General features: G+C 33.7%; 2 protein-coding genes and 1 long non-coding RNA gene across 4 annotated transcripts; 2 read left to right on the top strand and 1 right to left on the bottom strand.

Moving 5' to 3' along the window:
- Positions 1-482: 482 nt before the first annotated feature.
- On the top strand, positions 483-4,529 carry LOC120087821 (elongation factor 2). Of its 2 annotated transcripts, none has more exons than XM_039044735.2 (4): positions 483-656; positions 996-1,047; positions 1,143-1,230; positions 1,809-4,529. In XM_039044735.2, the coding sequence occupies exons 2-4, from the start codon at positions 1,045-1,047 to the stop codon at positions 4,247-4,249; spliced, it is 2,532 nt and encodes an 843-aa protein (XP_038900663.2). In that variant the 5' UTR covers positions 483-656; positions 996-1,044; the 3' UTR covers positions 4,250-4,529. The 2 variants fall into 2 exon arrangements, with proteins under 2 accessions (XP_038900663.2, XP_090162024.1); XM_090305898.1 differs by having other exon boundaries at positions 523-642.
- Positions 4,530-5,908: 1,379 nt separating this feature from the next.
- HVA22F (HVA22-like protein F) lies at positions 5,909-7,131 on the bottom strand. The gene is made up of 5 exons (XM_039046171.2): positions 6,912-7,131; positions 6,811-6,837; positions 6,600-6,722; positions 6,267-6,513; positions 5,909-6,174 (listed from the first exon to the last, which is right to left on the bottom strand). Exons 1-5 carry the CDS (start codon positions 6,956-6,958, stop codon positions 6,148-6,150), a joined length of 471 nt encoding a protein of 156 aa, XP_038902099.1. The 5' UTR covers positions 6,959-7,131; the 3' UTR covers positions 5,909-6,147.
- An 18,236-nt stretch (positions 7,132-25,367) lies between these two features.
- LOC120087702 (uncharacterized) lies at positions 25,368-26,387 on the top strand. The gene is made up of 2 exons (XR_005484651.2): positions 25,368-25,838; positions 25,935-26,387. It is a non-coding gene; the product is annotated as an uncharacterized LOC120087702 (long non-coding RNA).
- The last annotated feature ends 1,569 nt before the right edge of the window (positions 26,388-27,956 follow it).

Here is a 27,956-nt window from a genome sequence, read left to right as displayed (position 1 = left end):
CTTAGGTTTGTCAAATTTTGAAGACTTGACCTCCAAACACGACAACCTAAATTATTAAAAAAAAAAAGTACAATATTTTTATAAATAGTTTTGAAACAACATCTTTATAAATAGTTTTAAAAATTACAATATTATTCTAATTTTTCCTTTTTCTTCTACTTTTTCTCATTGGGTGTATATTTAAGAAGATGAACCTCCATTTGTAATCTCAAGATTTCACAATTAATAATGCAATTGAGAGCTTTTACTCCCTTTGAGTGGTTCTCTTTCAATCTAAACTATAACCACTCTAATTGAAGTTTAATGTTTGGATCATATTTCCTAAAAGACATCAACTCACCCAATATTTTAGTGATTTTGATTAAAATTCAAAAGTAAGACAAATAGGTCATATGTGCCAAAAAAACATCTCAAAGAGATTATTCTTACAATATTTGAATTAGTTGACTTGGGCCAGCCCAATCACAAACCCTAGGTGGCGCAAAAGGAAATGCTTCATTGATACCGCATATTCGGCGTCACTATCACTTCCCACCACCTCTTAATCCTTCTCTCCCGCACTCTGTTTCGCTTCTTGTACTACTCTTTTGTGGAGGCTCAACGGACACTCTCTTCCTTTGTTCTCCCTTCATCGTCTCTCAGGTTCTTCCTTTCCCGTAAGCTCTCTCTCTCTCTCTGCTGAATTTCCCTGCTATTGTGTCTGTTTTCATTCACTCGCGCATTCATTTAGGTTTGGTGCGTATGAGATCTGTTTTCTTAGACGTTTATATTCGATGAATTTGTCCGAGATCTGTTCTGGTTGTTGCTAGTATTCAATGGATTGAATAATTTAATGAATCGTTAAGATGCGTAATTAGAGTAGTTTCGTTCAGGTTATGATTATCTTTAGATGTGTAGAAATGAGATTTAGGCTGATGCATAATTACTGTTTGATCTGATTATTTGATCGTTTAACAATAGTATATATATATATATATATTTTTTTTTTTGGGCAGTTGATAATCTCTAATTCTTGGATATCGGGAAGTTTGAAGACTTGTCAAGATGGTCAGTATGCTCTTCTCTTGACGATGTTAATTTTGCGATCTGCAAAGTACTTGTTCACTTTAATAATAATCTTTATTAATTATTTCTGTGTTCAGGTGAAGTTTACAGCCGAGGAGCTTCGAAGGATCATGGACTTCAAGCATAACATTCGTAATATGTCTGTTATTGCTCACGTCGATCATGGTAAATATTTAAATTTAACTACTTTGTGAGGTTATTAAATGTTAGAACAAAATAGATCTTTCTGCTGGACATTAATTATAAAGACGCGCATCAACTCAAGTCCACTTACGCACCAAATTTTTGTTAGCTTAGTGATGCTTCTTGTGGACGCAGGCCTATTAGAACTAGTTTTTTTGCTGATCTATTGGCACCTTTTTGGAAAGAAACAGTAGGATATTTAACGATCAGGAAACTCATGCAGACTAATTTATGACCATATGTTTGGTGTTCTCTCATGGCGTTAATTTTAATATCCCATTTTCGGCTTTATATACTCACTGATCTCTATGAAATCAAGAGGAGTATGCTATTTTTTTTGGGTGACTTCCTCTTGGCTTGGCTTTCTTCTCTTCTTTTGTAATGTCATACCATGTTTCCGAACAAAAAACAATTGCATGGACTTCTATTTTCTCATTGGTCAAAATGATGAGTATTGACAGTAAAAAGAAGGTTCTATGTCTATTACAAACTAATTATAAATTGTAACTGTACATTTTTTTAACCTTTATTTTATCACCCCCTTTTTCCTTGCATTTCAGGAAAGTCGACTCTTACAGATTCTCTTGTGGCTGCTGCGGGTATCATTGCACAAGAAGTTGCCGGTGATGTACGAATGACAGACACTCGCCAAGATGAGGCAGAGCGTGGTATCACCATTAAATCTACTGGAATCTCCCTCTACTATGAGATGTCTGATGAATCCTTGAAAAGTTACAAGGGAGAGAGACAGGGAAATGAGTATCTCATCAATCTTATTGATTCACCTGGGCACGTTGACTTCTCATCTGAGGTTACAGCTGCTTTGCGTATTACTGATGGTGCCCTTGTTGTGGTGGATTGCATCGAAGGTGTTTGTGTCCAAACAGAGACTGTGCTCCGTCAAGCTTTGGGAGAGAGGATTAGACCTGTGTTGACTGTTAACAAGATGGATAGGTGCTTCCTTGAACTTCAAGTGGATGGAGAAGAGGCTTATCAAACATTCCAGAGGGTCATAGAGAATGCCAATGTGATTATGGCCACATATGAGGATCCACTTCTTGGTGATGTTCAAGTGTACCCGGAGAAAGGAACAGTTGCTTTCTCTGCTGGTTTGCACGGTTGGGCATTTACCCTGACTAACTTTGCCAAGATGTACGCCTCCAAGTTTGGAGTAGATGAGGCGAAGATGATGGAGAGACTTTGGGGTGAGAACTTCTTTGATCCTGCAACCAAGAAGTGGACCAGCAAGAACACTGGTTCTGCAACATGCAAGCGTGGGTTTGTCCAGTTCTGCTACGAACCTATCAAGCAGATCATTGCAACTTGCATGAACGATCAGAAGGATAAGCTATGGCCCATGTTGCAGAAGCTTGGTGTTGTCATGAAGTCTGATGAGAAGGATCTGATGGGCAAAGCGTTGATGAAGCGGGTCATGCAAACATGGCTCCCAGCAAGTTCTGCTCTTTTGGAAATGATGATCTTTCATCTTCCATCTCCCGCCAAGGCTCAAAAATACCGTGTTGAGAATTTGTACGAGGGTCCACTAGATGATGCTTACGCAAGTGCCATTAGAAATTGTGACCCTGAAGGACCTCTTATGCTTTATGTATCGAAGATGATTCCTGCATCTGACAAGGGCAGGTTCTTCGCCTTTGGACGTGTCTTCTCTGGGAAAGTTTCAACTGGTTTGAAAGTTAGAATCATGGGCCCAAACTATGTTCCTGGAGAGAAGAAAGACTTGTATGTGAAGAGTGTCCAGAGAACTGTCATTTGGATGGGAAAGAAGCAAGAAACAGTGGAGGATGTGCCTTGTGGTAACACTGTTGCCATGGTTGGGTTGGATCAATTTATCACAAAGAATGCTACTCTAACAAATGAGAAGGAAGTCGATGCTCATCCAATTCGAGCCATGAAATTTTCTGTATCTCCTGTGGTGCGAGTGGCTGTTCAGTGCAAGGTGGCATCTGATCTTCCCAAGCTTGTGGAAGGACTTAAACGTCTGGCGAAGTCAGATCCTATGGTTGTGTGTACCATGGAGGAATCTGGTGAGCACATTGTCGCTGGTGCTGGAGAACTACACCTTGAGATATGTCTGAAGGATTTGCAAGAGGACTTCATGGGTGGAGCTGAGATCATAAAATCTGACCCTGTTGTCTCTTTCCGTGAAACTGTTCTTGAGAGGTCATGCCGTACAGTGATGAGTAAATCCCCCAACAAACACAATCGTCTGTACATGGAAGCACGGCCCATGGAGGATGGATTGGCAGAGGCTATTGACGATGGTCGCATTGGACCACGGGATGATCCTAAAGTTAGGTCTAAAATCTTGTCGGAGGAGTTTGGTTGGGACAAAGATCTTGCTAAGAAGATTTGGTGCTTTGGTCCTGAGACTACAGGCCCTAACATGGTGGTTGATATGTGTAAGGGAGTTCAATACCTGAATGAAATCAAGGATTCCGTCGTCGCTGGTTTCCAGTGGGCGTCGAAAGAAGGTGCATTGGCCGAAGAAAACATGAGAGGTATCTGTTTTGAAGTTTGTGATGTGGTGCTTCATGCTGATGCCATCCACAGAGGAGGCGGTCAAGTCATTCCGACTGCTAGGAGGGTAATCTACGCTTCTCAACTGACTGCAAAACCAAGACTTCTTGAGCCTGTGTACCTAGTGGAGATTCAGGCTCCAGAGCAAGCTCTTGGTGGTATCTACAGTGTTCTTAACCAGAAGCGTGGACACGTCTTTGAGGAAATGCAGAGGCCCGGTACCCCACTTTACAACATCAAGGCGTATCTCCCTGTCATTGAGTCCTTTGGGTTCTCGAGCACATTGAGAGCAGCAACTTCTGGGCAGGCATTCCCACAATGTGTGTTTGACCATTGGGACACGATGACGTCGGATCCATTGGAATCTGGTACCCAGGCTGCGCAGTTAGTTGCAGATATCCGCAAGAGGAAGGGATTGAAGGAGCAAATGACCCCACTTTCTGAGTTTGAGGACAAGCTTTAGATCACTTGCAAGGTTTTTTTTTTTTTTTTTTTTTTTTTTTTTTTTTTTAAATTGATAAGTGATTATAAATTTGCAGAGGAGGTTCTAATTGAGTTGTCTGTCTTGTCCTATGGAAGTTTTTTTACCTTCCTGCTTATTCATCTAGGAGACACTGTTATTTTGACTATGTCATTTTACTTTTAATTTCCCTTTTTGAATGAGTGGAGATCGTTTCTTTGCGCACCCTAGAGAGGGAAAGCTTAAAACTTCACAATGAAGACCAGTAGAATTGATTTGTTTCCCTGGTTTGGATGTTCTTTTTTGTTTCATGCCAATATATAAATTCTCTTAAAAATGAATGTGGTAGCTTCCCATCAAGTGGAAAATTTTGTATCTCATCTTACTGAAATTTTAACAGGCAATCCATTTTCTATGCATCAATGGTATGCAAGCCATTCCGTCTTTATAAGCGCGTTGTCATTTGTATACCATGGAAAGGACTTAATTCAAGCTGCACACATCATCTTACTCCACGAGCAAATGAGCAAGTATTCGTTTGCAGCATGCATTTTTTTTTTTTAATGTTATGACTTTATAACAAAGGTGATTTAGGGTTGTGCATATCATATTTTTCCCTAAATGAATTATTTGGTACTTTGTCATGTCGAAAATTACTTCTGTTATTTGAATATGATGGTCTGTCAATGGTTGATAAGTGATTTTTGGTCATGATGTGATTTTCAAGTGATTTTTGATAGATGAAGGATAGAAAAATTGTTTTTAAAATGACTATTATTTCAAATTAAAAAATCTCTTCGTTATTTATTTTTACTTTTTTTGTGCGCTCACATTTTCCTCTCTCAGTTTTTATAATCTGTATTTCTGACTTTTATTCTCTCCTTAAATGTTTATCTATTTTTCTCACCTTTTTCTGTCTCCAATACATATCTATATATCACCCACAGTTTTGTCTCTCAAAGTGTTGTCTCTCTCAAAGCTTTATTCTTCTCTATATTTTGTTTTTATCTCTAAATTTTTTGTCTCTCTTTAACTTTTTTTCTCTGGTTTTTTTAATTCCTTTTCTAATTTATGCCCTTTCCTGTGTTACCATTATTTCTCTCCTAATTTTTGTTTTGTTTACCACTTTTTTTCCTTCTCAAATGTAATGTTTTTCATTTTCGTATTTCGATGATTTATGATTACTTTTGAAAAAAAACAATAACCATAAAAACATGTAATGAAATTAAAATCTCTTCCCTCGAAAAAAGAAAAAACTAAAATCTCTTTTACAAGTGTGGAATCAAATGTTAAAGTAATGTTTAATTAAATGCTTTAACATAAATAATTATTAATTATAATTGAATTGTTTTCTCTAAAATCACCCTTTCTAAAATTACTCATAACCATGCCCTCATTCATTTAAATTCACTTTTCATTTTAGGACAATCAATTTTAGAAGTGGAGAACCCAACATATAAATGATTAATCAATTTTAATAAATTATCTATAAACAAGTCGTTTTCCCCAAAATCTCTATTTCTGATACAACTATCAAACATACTCTAATATTAAAATAGGATAGTGCTCTAATTATTAACTTTGTAAGAAAAAGAATATTGTTTTTTTCTCTTTTTTTGACGCAGAATATTGGATTTACTTGTCTCAATCGATTGCCAGGTATTTAGAAGAACATTATTATTCGTTACAAACTCTTTTTCTTTACAGCTATTATCCACACACACAAAAAGTAAATAAAAAAATTAAAAAATCCCCCTTGAATTGTTTTCCCTCTTGTGCATAATACATAAACACACAAAGTACAGAACATTCGTACTACAAATACAACCCAACCATTTCTCCAGCCTTATAAACCTTAAAACATCCACGATTCTTCGACTTCATCGTAGAAGGATTTCGTCTCAGTGTTTCCTTGCTTCTCTTTCAGCCTACAAAATCAACTCTTATCAGAATTAACATCATAGATACCTATACGTGTAATAGGCAACAAAATATCGAGATATAAATAGCGACAGCTTACAGCTTTAACTACTCTTTCAAAAGCATCCGGTCCATATCTATCGATGTAACGCTCCACAGATTTCCTAGAATCCAAAGTCATCATCTGAAGTACTTTCTTTTGATTCTCTGGATAGTTTGGGTTCACATATCTTCCAATCTTAACATATTTCCTCACTATGTTCTCATAAATATAAGCTGCCCCATTGAAAATTGGTAGAACCAACCACAAACAAGCCACCAGCTTAACATATCCCCAAAGTGGAATCCTGTATGCCAATAATTCCATAGCCTTTGAAAAATGTAAACTTGAATAAGAAGAGCCTAAAAGAATAGTGTTGTGTAGAATTATTACCAAACCAAGATCTTCCAAAATGTTAGTTCAAAGAGGGTTATGAGAGAATATATAACCCAATAAGTCAGCCATTGCTGGTCATCAAGACTTGAAGGACTCTCAATTGCTCTAATTGATGCATATCTGTTCATATTCATATGTGTAACTTTCTATAAACCATGTCTTGAAAACCATGAAATAAGAGAGATGCAAATGGGTTATGTGCACTTACAAAGGAAAAAGAAGCATAACACCAGGCCTGAATCAAAGGAAAAGGTTTGAGAAAAACAATGAGACATAATAAAGAACAAAATATTTGGGTTTTGAGAGTACCCAATAATTGCATCTAAATGTTTAGCCATAGCTCCAAGAATACCCATCTCAATGTTTGGCTGCAAAACAAAATTTGGGGTGTTTGTTCTTTTCTTTCAAGATAATGAAAATGAATGAAGGGGAGGTTTGGGTATATATATATATATATATATATATAAAAGCAAGTGCAATAATTCTGAAGGTGAATAATTAAGCAAGGTAAAGAATGTCTGTTCCAGGTGTTCTTCTTTACCTACATCACAAGCAAAATCCAAAAATTTCAAAGTCAATCAATGCATGGAAAATGAAAAAGGAAGAAGAATATTAAGGAACTGTTCCCAGCATTCCTTTCCATGCTTTTTAACCTTTCCAACTTGCATATATAGTCAGAAAGGTCTCTGTAGTTATATACCTTCCTTTTTCTTCTCTTTCTTTTTGCCTTCATCACTTCTTTGAGATTTTTCCAGTTTTGCACTGAAATAATCTCAATACTTAGTTTGCTATTTTATAATGGCTTAGTTACTGTATATATACACTTCGCATTTTGTTTAAGAAAATACTCAATTCTTTTCAAAGTTACAATTTTACTTTTGACATTTCATCAATAATTAGAATAGAAATTATTAAAATGTTATACGAAAGTCTGAAAAATGTGCTTATTTTAAGCATAATCTTAGCAAACAATAAGTCATGGGCAGGATTTATATTTTTTAAATATTTATGAAAGTTCAATAGTGAAATTGCAACTTTTGTAAGAACATAGGAGATTTTTTTTTTTCTGACAAATTGTAAACTTCAAGGGTTTTTTTTTCTTCTTTTTTTTTGAAATTTAAAAGCACTTTTAGTCTTTGAACTTTCATGAAAGTAATGATTTAATCCATGTACTTTCAAATTTATAATAATCTAATCCTTGAATTTTAACAAGTGACAATTTATCTCCTATACTTTATAATTTATAAATATTTTAGTCTTTGTTATGAAAAATATTATTAACATCTAATAAAATTTCTTATATGTATAGATCAATAAATTAATTGAAAATCAATTTTTTATAAACTGTAAAAGACTAAGTGATTCCATAATAAAACTTGATACTTAATTTCAAAAACTTTTTTCATGATAAGAACTAAATTGTTACTAATATCAAAATTTTTCCTAATTAAAAAAATGGAATAAATCATTGGCAATTAAAGTTCAATGACTAAATTGTGTGATTATTTAATTCATTAATTTACTTAATGAGTCCTAAATTACTTTTGTGTTTTTTCTTCAACAAATATATATAAGAATCATGTTAAACTTTATGTTTGTGGAATTACTATGGGGAACGGTTCTGTAAATAATGGGATGGTGATTGAAAAAGAATGGGATTGGAAAACTAATCCAAAGATTCGACGGTGAGAAAGTTGGATGCGACATGTCGGTCTTCTCTCGCCATTCACTTTCCTACCCGTTTGCTTTGGATTATGGTCGACATGACTACGTGTCGAAAAGGCTTCATTTATTAGCCGCAAAAGTTTTTACAGCCTCAGCTATGAAACGACATGTCATTTGCCGTGCCTTTGGATTTGGTTAACCAGCCCATTTGCTTTCTACATATCATACATTTCAAATTTTATAGAGTTAAAAATAAAATGGAAAAAATACGGTTTCGTTCCGTATTTATTTATTTTTTTTATTTTTAAAAATCAAACTTATTCCATCCACGTTTATTACAATAAATTGCATCTTTCTTAAGTATCATGATTGAATTTTTAGTCAAATTTCAAAAATAATTTTTTGAACGCTATTTTTTTTAGTTCTCAAAATTTAGCTTAGCTTTTTAAGTCATTGGTGAAAAGTAAATAACAAAAAATAAATTTGGAGGTGGAAGTAGTATCCATGAGCTTAATTTTAAAAAACAAAATGGTTTCTAAAGGAGACCTAAATTTTTTGTCTAGTTTTCATAAAGTCCATAAATTTTAAAATATTAGATTTTTAATCTTGAAGTTATGAGTTTGATTTTACTTTAGTCCTTAAGTTTTAAAATGTTATAAATTTACCAAAAAAATTTGAGTTTTGTTTTAATTTAGTTTTTAAATTTTAAGGTTTACACTTTTAACTTCAGTTTTTTTACTAAATACCAATTTTTCATTTTTTAGCGTTAATGTCTATTAATTAATTTAAAATAATTATGAAGTGAGATTTTAAAATTAATAATAGGAATAATAGTGGGAAAAAAAGGTAAAACTTAATTTATTGTAATTTTTAAAGTGTTTTAAAATTAATTGATTAATTGACATTAACATTAAAACTTAAAAGTGAGTATTCAGTGAAAAATTGAGTAGGTATATCAATTGAATAATGTATACTTCATATTTGTATATTAGTTGACTGATATACCATAGTTAGAGAGAAAGAATAATATATCAACGATATTGTTGTATAACATTAGTATTTCAATTTTATATCAATACTTCTTCAAAATGCATTTCAATTATATTATTAGTGTATCAATAGTATATCATCATTTGTTTGAAATGCAACACTAAGTATTAGATTGGTGCACCAAGAGTTTATCAGTCCTAATTCAAAATTCATTTAAAATTTAACAGTGGTTTATCAAAAGTATATTAGTAGTTATTAAAAGTTCAATTCAAGTATATCATTGGTGTATCGGTAGTATATCAACACTCATTCTAAATCCATTTCAAGTATAACACATTGATATATCAATTACATTCACTTTAAATTAAAATTTAAGTATAAAATTGGTGTATTAGTAATATATCAAAGTCAATTCAAAATTCATTTGATGTATCAATCATTATTATATCACTACTTTTTAAAAATATATTTGTTTTAGTATATCAATAGTAGATAACCACCCATTTAAAATTCAATTTCAAGTATATATATAACATTGGTGTATCAATAGTCTATCAATATATATTCATAATGGTTACTAACCGGGCAATTGAACGAGGATTCAAATGAAGTCCACAATTAATAGCAACTGCATGAACACTTATTGATTGAAATTTTAGTACAATGAAGGATAAATTTGGTATATCAATTTTACAATTGATCGATTTACCAAAATATAAAATATATAAGTTGATTGATATATCAAATGTCAAATGTATTAGTTAACTAATACACCAAATTTAAAGTATATTAGATATACTACTGGAATACCATGTTGAATCTTAGGGAGGATTAAGATTCAAAAGAAAGTTAAGTTCTTCATCTGATAAGTTTTATTGAGTTATTTAACACTATGGATTAGCTCCTGAGGATGTTACTCTTGTTAGTGGGTCATTTTTGTTGTATTCATTAACGGAAGGTGGATGTAGGCTTGGATCACTTACTTGGGACTATGAGTTTGTGAGATCCATGTGGAGCCGTCTTTTATAGGAGTTTGTGTTGGTGCATCCTCATTAGAGGGGCATCAAAGAGACAATTGGGGAATGGGGAGGTTCTCAATCTACTTGTTAATGGAAAAGGTCAGATCTTGTGGCTTGTCGGGTTATATGCTTGGTTAATAGGATGTTTTTGGAGAGAAAAATAATAGAGATTTTAGGGCTGTGGAGAGAAACACTTGTGATCTTTGGTCTTGGTGAGGTTTTATGTTTCTCCTTGCCTTCGACTTCGACTTCGACTTCAAAGACTTTTTGTAATTATTCATTAGGAAACATTGTATTTAATAGAACCCCTTTCTTTAGGGAGTTTTTGAGGGCTTGGTGTTTTGTTCCCCTTTGTATTCCTTATTGTTTCTCAATAAAAGCAATGGTTTCAAAAAAAAAAAAAAAAAAAAAAACATCAAATAGATTTTCAAATCTTAAATAAAACGTCTAATTATTGGGTCAATAATCTAAAAAAAAAACATTATAAAGTTACAAAAATCTAATTAAGTTAAAAATTTTAATTGACACAAAATTCATAATTTAAAACATTTATTAACACTTTTTAAAGTTTAGGATGTGTTTAATATCAACAACAAACTTGTAATTAATCTTATTTCCAAATTCGTTTTCATCTTCCAATTTCATCTGGTTCATATAGTTCTATTTCGATAACTCTTCATAAAGTCAATCCAGATTCGTAAATTAATTCCATCTTAATTATGCATTTTTTTCAACTTGATGTAATAAGTTTTCAATCTAATGAAATCAATTTGGAATATTTCTGGAATAAAGTCTTCATCAACATGCTGATGGTTTAATGGGTTTGACATTGAAACGACTCAAGAATAGATATTTGTTCTTTTAAGAGTTGTTTGGGAAGAATAACTTGTTTTAGTTTATTAATAATTTGTTGAGCTATTTATCACCTCTAGGTCAATATAGTAATTGAGTTATATTCATGTTAAATATAAATTTTAGTTATTAAATATGAAAAAAATAAAAACAAGTAAAAAATTGAGGCAATTTTTAATAATATGTTTTAACTTAATTATCTTTCAAATAATTGCAAGTAAATTTGATATGAAATAATCAAAAAGATATGAAAGTAGAAGTTTTGAATAAAATGTTCAGTTGGTTTTCATATTTTTAATTTTTTTTTCAAACTTTACTTTAGTAGTCTAATCTAGGATATGATCACTGGACTGCAGTTAAGAATATCTTTAAGTATCTACAGAGAACAAGTGACTACATGGTCATGTATGGTTCTAAGGATCTAATCCTTACAGGATACACGAACTCTGATTTTCAGACTGATAAGGATTCTAGGAAACTTACATCAGGATCAGTGTTCACTCTTAATGGAGGGACAATAGTTTGGAAGAGTCCCAAACAAGGGTGCATTGCTAACTCCACTATGGAAGCTGAGTATGTAGCGGCTTGTGAAGCTGCTAAAGAAGCTATTTGGCTAAGGTAACTCTTGACTGATTTAGAAGTCTTCCAAACATGTCAAAGCCCATCACACTTTATTGTGATAATAGTAGTATTGTGGCTAATTCTCGAGAGCCTAGAAGTCATATGCATAAGAAACACATAGAGTGGAAATATCATCTCATTTGAGAAATTGTGCATCGAGGGGACATGATCGTCACACAGATAGTTTGCCCTAGTTTATTGTTTCGCGTGTTATGCCCTAGTTTATTGTTTCGTGTACTTTGTATTTTAGTTTGACTTTTACATTGTACACATTCACTAGCTTTACGTCAAATGGGAGATTGTTAGGATTGATGCCCTAAATCTCATAGGGTCCTGTAGTTTGTAATTGTATTGTACAAATAATTTATTTATGTAATAAAATATGTGAAGTTTTATTTCAAAATTAGTTGCATTAACCACAAACCAATAAACTAACATCCAATGTTATCTTGTAGCTTAAACATGCATGTAAAGATATACAAGTGGGTCATGTTTAAGTGATAACCTAAATGGTTTGTAGTAGATGGATAAGGTTGGATACCTTATTCCGTTGACACTACAAGTATGGCCCGCTTTGTAGATGTTACGATTGTTGTAAAATGTTACAAATGATCTGATCCTGATCATTTATGTGGAGACATGTAAGCGGAGATATTCTATACAAAGGAGTTTGTATAAGGCCGGGCCACGAAATGTTTAATCTCATTATATAACGTCGTTCATAATAGTCACTTACATTTCACTAGGATGACCATAGGTAACATGACCTGAATCTTGTGTGAGTTGTGAACTCCTAGCTATGAAGACAGTTCTTTGATTTGTATGAGTGAGAGTGGCCAGATCGCCGACTCAACAAACCTACCATTTTGGGGATTCATCTGATTGAGGAGCTAGGAACACAGCTACACAAGAGGAAATTCACTCCTTCCCTACGTTGGGGTAAGTAGATAAATTGCTACTTTAAGGGCTGATTCCGAGACTTGAATAATATGGCACCACACCTTCTCCTGGCCTGAGAAGGGTTTGATCATAGTTAGACTAGATTTATTATTCATTAGAGGGATCAGTGGTACTTAAGGAGTTAGATGTAACTACAGGGCAAAACGTTAATTTTGGCCCAGCTGTACTTACGAGCAATTTGTGAAGGGCCATTGTACTATTGATTGGTTATATCCAATGGACACAGAAATATTTCTGTAGTGCGAAGAGTGCAGCTATCAGTGTTTAGTAGATAAACATTTTGTGAATAATTAATTATTTGATTAAAAAGTTTAATTAATTATTAGAGCGAAGAGTGCCCGAAAGTTAACGGATGGTGAATAATTTAATTAAAAAGTTTAATTAATTATTCACGTATCACTGGAGCTTCAAGCTACAGGTTCATGAAGTTATTCAGTAGCTCAATGAGATTTAATGAGAATCAGTTTTTGGATTAATTTGAATTGTTCAAATTAATAAAATGAATTAATTATATACGATATAATTACTATAATGTATTTGATACATTATAATATTAATGAGAGGACAAATTTTTTTTAATATGATTCAAATATTAATTATATGAATTGAATTCATATTGTTAAATTTAATGTAAATGTGATTTATATTCAATGTCATTTCTGAGAGAAAGAAAAAAACTATAGGATATATTGTATTTGATATAATATATAAACTATAGGTTATATGTTATAATTGATATAACATATAGTTTGATATATATATTATATGATAAAGTGTTTATCATATAAATATATATATGTTAAATTATTTATTAAAAAATTAAAAAATTTTAATTTAGTTTATTTTATTTTATTATTTTTGAAATAATTAACGGAGGGAGTTGTAACCCCCCCCCCCCCTCTCTCTCTTTACATCACGTAAGTGGGGAGGTAGTTTTATTCTGAAAAATCTCACAGAGAGATCACAATCTTTTTCCTTCTCCTTTCATCTCTCTCGATTCCCTTTCAACAAAAATAGCCAAAGCCCCACTCCCCCTGAATTCTCATCCAGAGAATACTGAGGTAGCCATTTGTGTTGGTGTTTATTGGATCGAAGGAATCCATTGAAGACTGTCCTTCAAAGGTAAGGGTTTTGAATCCTATTTTATTTATTCTCTATTATTTCTTGTATGCATGTTGTAAATTTTAGATGCATAATATATGTTTACTGTAAAATTTAATATTATATGAAATTTTGGGAATTGAGACAATCCGCTTCTGCTTTGGACCCTTCACAGGGATCCTTCAATTGGTATCAAAGCTAGGTTTATGGCCCAATTGTTTCCAAAAAATTCAGAATACTGTTTACAATGATGGTGGGTTAATCATTCTGTATAATTCATGTGATGAATTCTTTGTTGAATGTGGTATGAATTAATGGATGTTTTCAAGATTGGGCATATAGATTCATCGCTTTATTTACAAAATTGTTTTCCAAGGGCCAATGTTTTAGGGCATTAATTGTGATAGAATCTGTAATTTTTTGTATGTTAAGTCGTTCGTGATGTTCCTGGCCATTTTCTAGAGTTTTCGAGGCGAAAATCGAAAGAGTTTCGAAGTAGTTTGAAACTATACAATGGGCGACTATATAATAGCGTCGCGATGCTACGATACGGCGAACGAAGGAAAACTTCGTAGCCTCGCAATGCTAGGGCACGACGTCACGAAACTTCGAGACAGAGTTTTCACGCAATTCAGCTTTGGTTCGCAGGCGGTTCGTGGTCTGCTGGTCCGGTTTGGTTCGTGGGTTCTCTGGTTCGGGGGTTTTCAGTTCATCTGGACCGATTTCTATTCTGGTTCGAGCGATTCAAGGCCCAGTTCATCTATTTCGAACCAGATGGATATTATTTTGTAATAGTTAGATTTATTTTTCCTTTTAGATGTCCAATCCCGATCCATTAATTGCTTTTATATTATAGATGTGTTGTATGATTTCATTTTATTATTATATGCCATAATATATGTCATATAGTATAAAATCTCACCATAGGTTATGCATTTAATTTCATGCATCATATTATAAATGTTATAATTTTAGATGCACGATTTAATTTTATAGTATGCTCATGCATCATATAGTATAAATGTTATAATATGTGCATGCATGCATTAATAGCATATCCATACATCATTTATATTAGGCGAAATTGCAACTTTAATAAAAAAAAAATGAAAATTGGGCACGTGTCCCTAGGTTTTTCTTTTTTGCAAACATGTCAAAAAAATTTCGTATGAAAATTTGATTGTTATCTAATTTCTATGTGATTGTTATCTGATTTCTATGTGATTGCTATGTGATTGTCACACTTGTAATTACAAAAAAGTTAAGTCATGGCTTTGGTTTCTTAAAATGTATTTGTCATACAATGCAATTTTCCTTTATATTTTAATTGATAATATATAGTTTAATGTATGTATGGATGTGTGCTATAGTTTGTTTCGTTAACTATTTATATAAATGTTATATATGTTAGTAATGAAATGAATTTGCATGAAGCATGACATTACCTTAGATAATTTATAAATGTTATAATTATTGGTTTACATAAACATGCAACGAAAGAAAACATGATCATTAAGCATTCTAATTCCTCAATTTTGATATCAAATTAAGCATATTCATGAGGTATCAATAGGGTTTCATTACATACCTTTGAAGATCTTCTTCTTCAACAAAATTCAGCTGCAATCTTCTCCAATTCAGGCCCTGGACCACAACTAGAACTTTCCTACTATTCTCTAGGAGCCTTAGATTGAGTTGTGGGACTCAAAACAAGCTTGAATGTAGGGAAATTGGGGGAGAGCTTTTCTGGTTTTTCAGCTTGTTGATGAACAACTTCTTCAACCTTCAAAAACTTAACAATTCAACAATTGCATGTCCTTTTCCACTCAATCAAGAGTGGTTTTATTATATGACTCTCATGTAAACTAATCACTTGAAGTGATTTCAGCTACTCCTTGAATTTGGTGGTGCAATTATGTGTAAGAAGTTGACTAACCTTCTTGCTTGAAAGTGGGAAAATCTCACATTGAAATTTTTCTTAATTTTCAATTTCCCTTTTGATTTTGAAAATTGATTTTCAAAATCAAAATTTTTTTCAATTTTAATTCTTTAATTAAAATTAAAATTTTATTAATTTTACAAAAATTAATTCAATAATCAATTTTTCTAATAAAATTAATAATTAATAAATATCAAATATTGAATTAATTTGTCACCAATTCCATTACCATGAATCCTTATTCATAAAATTAATATTTAAATCATATTTATATATTAATCGATTTTCCAATTATGTTTAATTCCAAAATTAAACGTGTAATTATATCACATATAATTACTAATTCCCTTAATTCGAATTTGAACATTTCAAAAACCAACTTATCACGCTATTCTAAGACTAATTCCGTTTGTGAGCTAGTAAAGGGACCTAATGGACCTACAGATCATGAGCTCTAACGATCTGAGATTAATTGGCTAAACTCTTTATACTAAATTAACCCTCATTCATTAACTAACGTGCCATTCTACTAAAGCCCAGTAGTTACACTTTCCTCACTGTAGATATATTGTGTCCAATCGATATAACCATAATTAGTAAGTTAACCCTTCACAGGTTGTTTGTAATAACGATTGGATCAAATGACTGTTTTGCCCTCGAGATTACCTCTTGTTCCTTAAGTTCTACTAATCCTTAATGAACGATTTGTTTGTGATCCAATCAACAAACAGAGTCCCACTCAGGCCACTGAGAGGGTGGGGCACCTTGTCAAGACCTAGAGTCAGCACTTAAGAGAACAACTTTTCTATTATGTGGAGACGTATGAGCGGGGGTGTCCTATACAAAGAGTTTGTATAAGACCTAGACCACGAGATGATTAGACTCTGTATATAACGACGTTGATACTAGAGACTTACATCTCACCTAAACGACCATAGGTGACACGACCTCAATCTTGAGTGTTTTGAGAACTTCTGCCTTTGAGGGCGGTCCTTTGATTAGTATGGGTGAGAGTGGTCAGACTGCCAACTCAACATACCTACCATTTTGGGAACTTGTCTGATCTGGGAGCTGAGAACTCAATCCACAATATGAAATTCACTCTTTTCCCGAAGCAGGGATAAGTAGAGAGATTGCTTCCTTAAGGGCTGATTTTGGGGCTTGAATATAGTGGCCACAACTTCTCTTTCGAAGAAAGGACTAAGTCATAGTAGAACTATGACTTATATTCATTAGAGGAATCAGTGGTACTTAAGAAGTTAGATGTAACTACAAGGGCATAACGGCCATTGGCCCAGCTGTACTTACGAGCAATCTGTGAAGGGTTGTCACACTTCTGATTGGTTAAGATGGACACATAATATATATGGTAAGGAGATTTCAACTGTCGGTCTTTAGTGGACTGCCTATACGATCATTTAGAGAATCTATCTGATCGTGTAAGCGAGAGTGTGCGATCGTTTAGTGCGAGATGGACGATCGTTTAGGCGGAGAAGCGACTATTGTATAGACTCTCGAGCAATCGTTTTCTTTCACCAACGCGCACTTCACAATTCTTTTGGGCGAAATGACGGGTTATCGATTGCACGATCCAAAATGAAAACTATTTTTATTTTTAACTCATCGGTTACGATAACCGATGCTGTCCACTAACCCATGTCCGAACGTAGAAAAATGATTAATTATCATATAATTGATCAATTAATTAATTAATTAATATAATCATATTATATATTTAACCTATAGTTTGATATCACATATCTACTATAGTATTTTCTCCTCTACTTGATATAAATCATATTTATATCTAATTTCCGCCAAAATAATGTATCTCATACATTTTCCAATTATATCATATATAATTAACCAGTCCAATTATATCATATATAATCGAACTTCCTCTTGTGAATTTGCACATTTCAAATTAACCCAAATACTGGTTCTCGACTTGATCCAAGCTACCCAGGAGACCTAATGGACCTGTGGCTTGAAGCTCCAACGGTACGTGAATAGCTGACTAAACTTTTTAGCCACGAGATCCACCATCCGTTAACTATCAGGCATTCAACTAAAGACCAACAGTTGATCTCTTCTTACCACATATATATTTCTGTATCCATCGGATATAACCAATCATGAGTACAATGACCCTTCACAGATGCCCATAAGTACAGCTGGATCAAATTACCGTTTTGCCCCTGTAGTTACATCTCAATCCTTAAGTACCATTAATTCCTTTAATGAACAATACAACATAGTCCAACTATGTGTGAACACCTCTCGGGCCAAGAGAAGGTGCGTGCTGCCACATCATTCAAGTCCTGGAATCAGCCCTTAAGGGAGCTATCTATTTACTTACCCCTGCCTTAGGGAAGGAGTGAATTCCATCTGGTGTAGCTGAGTTCTCAGCTCCCAAATCAGACGAATCCCCAAAATGGTAGGTTTGAATCGGCGACCTAGCCAATCGCATCCATACAAATCAAAGGACTGCCCTCAATGGCAAGAGTTCCCAACTCACTCAGGATTGAGGTCATGTTACCTATGGTCATCTTAGTGAAGTGAAGTCTCTGTCACGAACGGTGTTATATAACGAGACGTTAACACTTCGTGGTCAGGTCTTATACAAACTCTTTGTATAGGACACTCCCGTTCGCATGTCCCCAACACGAATGATCAGGATCAGACCATCTGTGATAAGTCACAACACTTGTGACCATTCTACAAAGCGAGCCGCATCTGTAGCGTTACCAGGATAAAGTTTCCCTCCTTTACCCATTTACTACAAACCATTTTGGTTATCACTCAAGGTATGATCCACTTGTATGTCACCACATACATGCTTGAGTCACATATAGATAACCAGAGATTTTATGTTTATTGGTTTGTGGTAAAGCAAATAAAACAAGTAAATGAACAAAATACAAGATGTGAAGTAAATATCATATATTAACATCGCAGGGAATTTAATACACGATGGTTAGAGACACAATGCTTTGCCCGAGCAGTTCAAGACCCGGTTTGCCTGCTTGAATTGATGACTTCTTGTCTTTGTAATAGTTAGCTTTAATTTTTGTGATTTTAAGGCAATTTTACCTGTTTCATCAACATTGATTTATTATACATGTGATGTATGGTGCTTATATGCCAAAGTGTTTGACATATAGTTTAAAACCCACCTTAGGTTGTGCAATTACTCATGCATCATATATTATAAATGTTATAATCGAACATGAAGAAATTACTTGAAAGCATGTGCATGCATCATGAAATATAAGAATTATATTTTGCATGCAGTGAGCATTATCATGCATCATCCTTTTATCATAAGTGTTATAGTCTAAGGGTGAATGGAAGCATGTTTTGCTTATTTCATTGTTGTTTTGTATAAGTGTTAGATAAAATAAGTAGCAATGAATGAACATTGAGCATGACACTTAGGCAGTTTATAAGTGTAATGAATGCCTTGCATGTGTTAGATTAGCATTGTGGTTGTTTCCGTTTATAAGTGTTATAAAGGATCAAGTTTTTTAAAAGGGTTTTAAAATTGGATTAAGATAGACCTAAGTTCAAGTGGTTCTAAAGAGTTTAGCAACCTAGATTAATCTTTTAAAATCGGTTTAATAGAATTAAATTGGTTGAAATAAAAGATTAACTTTGTTGTTAACCTATCTATAAAGGACCTTTTGTCTAAGGCAGGTTCTGGCTAGGCTGGGGTACTTAAGTTGACGAAAATGTAACACTCCTACCTGGGAACCTATCTGGAAAGGTGAATTAAATAGATTTTCAACAAGCATGCGACAATTTGATCAAAGACTTCGTTAAAGAGTTTAATGGATGATGATCAAAAGTTGTTTAACTATCCAAGGTAATAGTTACTCTTGGGCAAACCTAAAAGTCACTTAATTAAAATCTTTAGTCGTGTTTTTTCTAAGTAAACTAAACCCTAGGTTATAAAATACTCAGTGGGAGGAAGAGATGTATCTGATATGTCTATGATTCCACTCACGTTCTCTCTATATGTTCACACTGTGAGATTCATGCTTGGCCTTGTGGTGCCCTGGGAGCATCCGGGAGCATCCCCCTTCGGATGGTGTTTGCATAAGTCAATATCAAGGTGGACGGAGAAAGTGTTTATAGTAAGTGGGTGAAGGGAGTGTCTCAACACGTCCTATGGCCTCTGTCATTGGTTCACACCATGAGATCATTCGTACTCCCTTGTGGCGCTCTGGGAGTGTCCCCCTTCGGATGGGTTTTATGCAATTGGTCAAGATCAAGGTGAACTCCAGAAATGGATAGGGTTGCTTTAGGTTTTTCCCCAATTGGATTTTTTCCCTTTAGATTGGCTTTCTGGTGCAAACCTCTAGAGCCTAAAATGGCAGGCCACACTTTCAGGAAATTGTTAAATGAGTTAATGATCTTTTGGCCAAATTATTGATGGCTAGTCATTATAGGAGCAAGATTTGTTCTGGTATTAATGACTGGTTGAGAACTTCTCAATTCAGAGGAGGGATAACTAACCTCCCTTCGGTGGCTTTTGTCCTAAACCTTTGAAGCATCATTGTGAAACTAGAGTCACACGGGGTTCATAATAGTATTGCTAAAACCTTATTGGATGTTGTTTTGTTTTACAACGGGTTTTGCTCAAAACCTAACGTAGGTCAATGTGTTTTTCTTTTCAGCAACTCGTTACTATTTCCGTTTAAATCTTTTAGAAAGACCGATTACTTACAGTGGAAAGAATCATGTGAAACGTGTTTCGTGGCGAATGACCTTGATCCCACTACTCTCCAAAAGAGGAGACAAGACAGTAAATCTAATTTATTAGTCTTGGAGATGTGTTTGGTAGGGAATGATGATTCTGCCTGGATCTTTGATTCGGATGCTACCAATCATGTCAGTTCCTCTTATTGAGGATTTAGTTCCTGACAAACGTTACTATAGCGAGAGATGACTCTTCGAGTCGGTACTGGCGAGGTTGTTTCAGTTGTTGTTGTAAGCAGGCTGAAGTTATTTATTGGCAAGAAATGTTATCTGTTACTGGATAATGTTTTTGTAGTTCCTCATATTAAGAGGAACTTAATCTCGGTTTCTTGTCTCATTGAATAAGGCTATACCGTCTCATTTTCTGAGAATAAAGTTTTTATTTTCAAGAATGGAATGGGGATTGGTTATGGTTCAATAGAAAATAACTTATATGTACTAAAGACGTTAGTCATAAAAGCCTTGTTTAACATTGAAATTTTCAGTACGGCAACAACAGCTAAAAGACCAAAGGTTTCTCCTAAGAAAAACGTCCATCTTTGGCATCTCAGGTTAGGTCACATCAACCTAAGAAAAATGCCCATCTTACTCAATGGGAATATCAAGAACCTAATGATTGGCAACACATCAATAGGAATATTTTCAAAGCCACCGGTGTAAGTCTTTTGTCACTCTTATTTCCTTTATTTATATATATTATTAGCATACTATCAAATGATACAAACATTTTTTATGACATAAAAAATACCACTGATTTTAAGTTATCAGTGATAGCTTCTATCACTCATTTCGAACTATTGTGATATCTCCTATCATTGGTAGCATGATCATAGATAGAAGCAATCAGTGATAGCTTGAAATCAATGATTGTTTCTATAAACATGTTGTATCACTAACATCTTTATTAAACTTTTAGTTTACCATTGCTTCATTGGTTCCAACTGAATAAGAATTACAATCAAACTATTATGGCTATTTTACGGAGTTAGAAACAAGGGAGATGGATATTGAAAAGGAAAAAGAAAAAGAAGGAAAGCAAATCTCAACTGGGAGAAAAATTGCATCATTATAAGAAGGAAATGAATAATTAAAAAGAGGACAAGAAGACATTAAGAATGACATCCATGAAAAGCACAAGAAGATTCTTGATATATTAGGCCACATAAAAAAAGCTATCAGTGATAAACTTCCACAAAAAGAAGAAGATGGCGAAAAGCAATCTCAAGAATCTCTTGAGAAGAACAAAGTATCATCATCTAGTTTGGAGCTTTTAGATGCAAGTTTGGAAGTTCTAGAGGTAAAATTTGTGATTTTCTCTTCCTATAAATAAGTACAATAACATAAATGATATATGCATGCAGGTTGAAGCTGAAACTGCTAAGGACGAGGAGGCTCAAGAAAAGGGTGTTCAAGAAAATGACCAGTAAAAACAATTGCAAGATGAAGAGAAAGATCATGAAGATGAAGAGAAAGATCCTGAAGATGAAGAGGAACATCAAGAAGAAAAAAAGGATAAAGATAAAGAAGAGGAAGAGAATGTAGATAAAGAAGATATGACCAAAAAGAAGGTAAATATTGATTGATTGATCTTTTTAAGTATAGGATTAGCCTGTTATCAGTGATATCTGAAATCACTAATAACTAACTATCAGTGATAACATACTTTAACTGATAGTTTGTTATCAGTGATAGTATAAATAATAAGAAGCTTTATTTACTTTACTCATACTGATAGCATATAGATGTCATGTTATATTTGATTCGATGATTTCAAGTTATTGAAAAGAGACTTAAAAAAAGTCCAAAAAAATATAGACCAAAGGTTGTGGTTGAAAATATGGAGGAGATTGTTATGGAAAAGAGACTGAAAAGACAAGCAAAACCAACCAAGAAAAATTTGGAGAACGCAAAAAAAAAAAAAAAAGGACAAAAGACAAAAGAAAAAAGACAAAAGACAAAAAAAAATGTCTCTCCAAACGTGTGTCCCAATGTGTCTCCAAGCAAAGCTACAAGGCATTCTCCAAGGTGGAAGGATAACGCTCCAAGCTTTGATCTCAAAATATCACAACTCTAATTCTTGTTTCTTTGACAATAGATAGACTTGTTTATTGACAATAGATAGACTTTTGTTTGACAATGATGGTTTTTTTTTTTAAACAATAGATAGGCTTCTATTTGACAGTGATTGTTATGCTTTTAGAAATTAGATTGTAATTTTACAAGATCAGTGATAGTTACATTGGAAATTAGATTGGAAATTGTTTCAGAATCAATATGAATCTTTCAAAAATGTGATTGATATAGTTGCAACTTTCAATTTACTTCAGTGTTCTTCAACATTGTTGGGTTGTTCAAACTTTAAAAGCTACACAGCTTATCACTGATAGTATGGTATCGGTAATAGACATGCTATCAGTGATAGAATCTATCATTGATGAATTTTCTGCGAAAATTCTTATCTAAGTTACTTTTGTTCCAATCACGAGTGATATGATTCCAAAGAGACGAACAAGAATAAATATTTGACATAAGAAAACAAGAATGAATCTTCGAGGTGAGAAATCTGGTGAAGTGGAGAGAAAAAAAAAAGGAGAACACATGCTACCAAAGAATTGGGTATAAAGGAAAGAGAGTATAGAATTAGGTGCCTTATTTTTTAAAATTCTCTAAATTTGATTCATCTTCGTTACTGTATTTTAATTAACTTTTTTTCACAAAAAATGAACTTAGCTCTATGATAATAGTCATGACCTACTTTTCTAAAAGCTTAGAAAAATTGAGATTAGATAGTTATGACTGATAGCTTAAAAAAATGGAGATTAGTAATAGATGGTATCATTGATAACATGTTATTAGTGATAGAAGCTATCATTAACAGCTTGATATCAATGACAGAAGCTATTACAGATAGCTTTATATCATTTCTTTCTTTCTTATGGCTAAAGCAAAATGAAAACTTCATAAACAAAAGCATCATATTGACTAGAGAATAGATATATTAACAACAAAATCTGTTTCACTGACAAAATATTAGTAACAAGGTCTCTGGTATATTTATGACAAATATCAATAATAAGTTGTCTAACTATCTAATGGATAAATTGGTGAAAAATATCAGCTGTTCACTATCATTGATAAATTGATGACAAACATCAATTACAAAACAAGCTTCTTCATTAAACTATTGGTGGCAATTTACATGTCCTACAATTATGGCCACAACGATGACATCGACTACACTTCGAGCTCCTTTTCTTTTCACCAATTGATAATATTTTTTGTTTACATGGTCAATCAACCGAACTTTTAACTATTGGAGACAATACATTCACACTAACATCAACAAATCTCCAATCATAATGATTTTCAATAGGATAAACTGATCATTTATAGGTTGATAACAGTGTACTGGAAAAATAATAGTCCAACACAAAAGCATATATATCTAAATTTAGCCCACGAATAATAGCACAAGCATGAATACATGAAATCTCCACCAAATCCCAAACATGACAATTGCACGATTTAGAGACCAAATTTACCAAAAAGTGATTGTCTCCATTAACTACTTTATATTCTATGATCAACCTGAAAAATACATTAGTCAACAAAATGTAATCAACTAGGTGACTAATGGAATGTCAATAAAAACTAAAATATAAATGAAAATGTAAGTGATACTATCCCTATCTGATTAAATATTTTCAAGCTATCAGTGAAAATAAAAAATATCAGTGATAGCTTCTATCACTGATAACATGTTACTAATGATATCTTCTAATAATTAAGGTATTTATACCTTGAAGCTTCCTGACTGACTGTGTTGCTCTCGCAACTCAGACTCTGCCCAACTAGTGATTGACCTTTTTCATAAAACCAATTTTGAAGTATTTCTCTAATATAATCAAGTAATGATACAACAGGGAACTCCCTAGGCTCTTTCAAAATATTATTCAAGCACTCTTAAATATTAGTAGTCATCATATTATACCTGCTTCTCCTAGAATGCGCACGTGCCCACTTCTCAAAACCAACTTTACTGAGATATTCCCGAATAGTAAGAGATATTGATTCCATCTATTTCATATAAATCTCAAACTTATCAATTGTATAAGCTTTTGCACAACTATAATATATGTCATCAATTAAAGAATCCTTATAAGTCAACTTCATATTTTGCAAAAGGTGTCGTAGACAAACATAATACTCAACATTTGGAAAAACATTCATAACACCTTTTGGAATGCTAAAATACCTACCGGAAATATTGACTAGCCTTCTCATTCACCAAAATTTTTCTTTAGATTCTCAAAAAAAACATCTCCAGGATGCATCAGAGTCAACAATGCTAAAAGCAAGAGGAAAATTTTTATTGTTATCGTCAATTGTTGAAGCCGTCAAAAGAGTCCCAGCGTAACATTTCAAGAATGTGTCATCAACCAGTATATTAGGCCTACAATGCTTCCAACCCTCAATTGATACTCCAATAGCCATATAACAATACTTAAAATGGTCATTTATGTCAGCTTCATAGATAGTGAATGTACCTAAAATAAGAAAATAAACAACTAAGCCAAATTACAAAAGGTATATAATTGATTGATGTCTATTAGATGGTGTAACACCCCAAAATTTTGTTCTTAATGTAATTTCAGTATCTTCTAATATTTGAAGACATTTTTAGAATTTTGGGATTTCAATTTTTATTATTAAGATGTTATTTGGGGAACTGTTTTAAATTTGAAATTTGGATGTTTTTAAAAGAGAGAAAAGGGAATGAAGATATATATATATATATATATAAAAAGTTATATTTTATTTGAAGTTACTATGTTTTTTTTTTTAAGTTATTATTTTTTATATATATAAAACAAAAAGAAGCCCCCCTCGTGAAAAGCATGACCCCCCCTTGTTGAAAACCCTCACGCCGCGGCCTCCAGCTGCTCAGCGCCCCGTCGCCGCCGACCCAGCCCACTCCCGCTGCACCGCTACAGAAGCTCAGCCCCTTGCTGTTTCGCCCAACCAAAACCCACAGTCACCGCTCGTGCTCTGCCGTACCGCTCGCAGTTCGCCCATCGAAGTCGTGTCGGATCAGTGACCTGCAGCCTCCAGTCGCACCATTTGTTCAACCCAGTTGCGCGTCAAATTCGCTGTTCGTGGGTTCCGTGCCGTTGCCCAGATCTATCCAGTCGCCACGTCTCGTCGTCCAGCCCAGGTTCGCTTCACCTCACCGTCAGATCCATGCCATCACGTCAGATCTGCCACCTAACCGTCGGACTCCTTCTGTCACCGCCACCATTGCTTGTGCCAGAATATTGAAGTCTTTGGGTAAGATGGAAATCTTTTAGAATTTTCTTTGGGGATTTTAGAATACTCAGATGATTTTAGCTAATATTGTGAATGACTATCATGTTTGTACTATAGATTTGAGTGTTGGAAGAGTTTCAAGGTCGAAAGCGGGTCGTGCGGCATTGCAAAAGTTGTTTCGGGTTGATCAATCAAACTTTTGGTTTTGGCTTTGATCTTGGATCGAGCCACAACTTTGGTAAGTTAAATTGGGGTTCGCTGGATTAAATGTGGTATGTTTTGATTTTTTGAATTCTAGTGTTTGTGTTTTATGCTAGGGGAATTAATTTGAGAGTTACTTTGTTAGACATTAATTGCTTAGGTTAATTTTGGAATTTAGATTCAAGGTAAGTAATCTGGAACTACTCTTGTGCCAGACAATATAGTTATGATTTATTAAGGATTTGTTAATAGTTTGATGTTTATGTATACCTTGCTGACATGAGGATTTAAAAGATTAGATGCGCATAGAGATATTTGAATGTTAGCATGATTTGAGTATATATAATTATTCTTGGAGATTTTGTTGAATCTGAGGATGATGAGATGTATATCTATGTTATAGAATTATGATGATGATATTTATATGTATGTTCTAGAACCATGATGATGATATGTATATGTATGTTATAAAACCATGTTATGATACTTGTGATGAAACACGAGACATACGCAGTGGAATTATGATCTAATTACACTCTAATTGCTCTTAAATTAAAGGAAATGAGCATGCATCATAAAGGAAAAATCAGTGAATTAAAAGTGTAGGATACTACTTTTGAAGCTCCCGAAAATCGCTTTTCCTCGTTGAATCTCGACTCGAACTCTTTCGGACCACCACTAGAGTTGACCTACTATCCTCTGGACTCAAAACCGAGTTGTGGGACCCGTTGGATGAAGAAAATCAAGAGAGAAAAGAGATGGAAAATAAGATGGAATTTGGGTAGGTTTGGGTTTTACTCTTTTTTTCAAAGTTGTGATTTTTCCAGCCCAAATATGAAAACCAATTTTCAAAATTGCAAAAACTCTTTTCATTCAAAATGAAAGCCCAATTTATAGAAAAATCCATGCAACAATTGCATGAACCAAATGCATAAAAACCCAACACCTATATTCCACTATCTTAGTGGGCTTAATGTCTCTACTATAAATCAACACCTAGTCCACTATTTTTGTTAGTGAAATTATCCAACAAAAGTTTGGATTTTCGCTAACTATAGTCAAAGGGCAAAATAGTCATTTGGTCAAAGTCAAACTTTGATCAAAAAGTCAACATTTTGACTTTTTATGATTTTTCCGTGTTGACTAATTTTGACCTCCCGAGCATGAATCCACATTCATTTTCTCGAAATTCAAATCAAATTTGAATATAAGGTCGGTCAAAGTTTGACTTTTCAAAGTCAAAAGTCAACTCTTTGACTTTTTATGTATTTGACCATTTCCATCATTTTCGAGCTTCCGAATATGAACATTTTCATATTCTTGATATTTAAATCACATTTAAATATTAAACCTGTATCTCTAAGCTGAAAAAACTCGACCACTATATCACATATATTTGTCGGTTTCTCTCTCTCTACCTAATTCGAACAATTCAAATTATTCTATCATACTGTTCTAAGTTTATTCCATATGAGCTAGTAGGGGAACCTAATGGACCTATAGATCATGGACTCCAACGATCCAAGATTAGCTAGCTAAACTCTTTAGACGGAGCTAATCAACATTCGTTAACTAACGGGTCATTCCACTAAAGTCCCATAGTTGCACTCCCCTCACTATAGATATATTTGTGTCCATTTGATATAACCATGATGAGTAAGTTAATCCTTCACAGGTTGTTCGTAATCTTGGCTGGGTCATAAAAACCATTTTACCCCCAAGACTACATATTGTTCCTTAAGTTCCACTGATCCTCTAATGAACAATTGGTTTAAGGTCCAACCTATAAACAAATCCCTCTCGGGCCAAGGAGAGGGTGGGGCCCCTTGTTCAAGACCTGGATTCAGTATTAAAGGGAACAACCTATCTACTATCCCTATAACGGGTAGGAGTGAATTCCGTCTTGCATCCTATGTTCCCAGCTATCCACCCGATCTT

The sequence above is a fragment of the Benincasa hispida genome, chromosome 10, assembly GCF_027475165.1.
Source record: "Benincasa hispida cultivar pf3 chromosome 10, pf3_genome.v1.1, whole genome shotgun sequence".
Classification (NCBI taxonomy): Eukaryota; Viridiplantae; Streptophyta; class Magnoliopsida; order Cucurbitales; family Cucurbitaceae; genus Benincasa; species Benincasa hispida.
This window is presented reverse-complemented; position numbering and strand designations above follow the sequence as displayed.

Bases quoted from the DNA above. Each gene is read 5' to 3' on its own strand.
- LOC120087821 (XM_039044735.2), top strand. The intron at 1,231-1,808 runs GTAAATATTTAA...CTTGCATTTCAG, and splicing joins TATTGCTCACGTCGATCATG to GAAAGTCGACTCTTACAGAT.
- HVA22F (XM_039046171.2), bottom strand. From the start codon at position 6,958: ATGGGTATTCTTGGAGCTATGGCTAAACATTTAGATGCAATTATTGG. The intron at 6,723-6,810 runs GTAAGTGCACAT...GAATATGAACAG, and splicing joins GTTATGCTTCTTTTTCCTTT to ATATGCATCAATTAGAGCAA. The intron at 6,175-6,266 runs GTAAGCTGTCGC...TTGATTTTGTAG, and splicing joins TTGAAAGAGTAGTTAAAGCT to GCTGAAAGAGAAGCAAGGAA.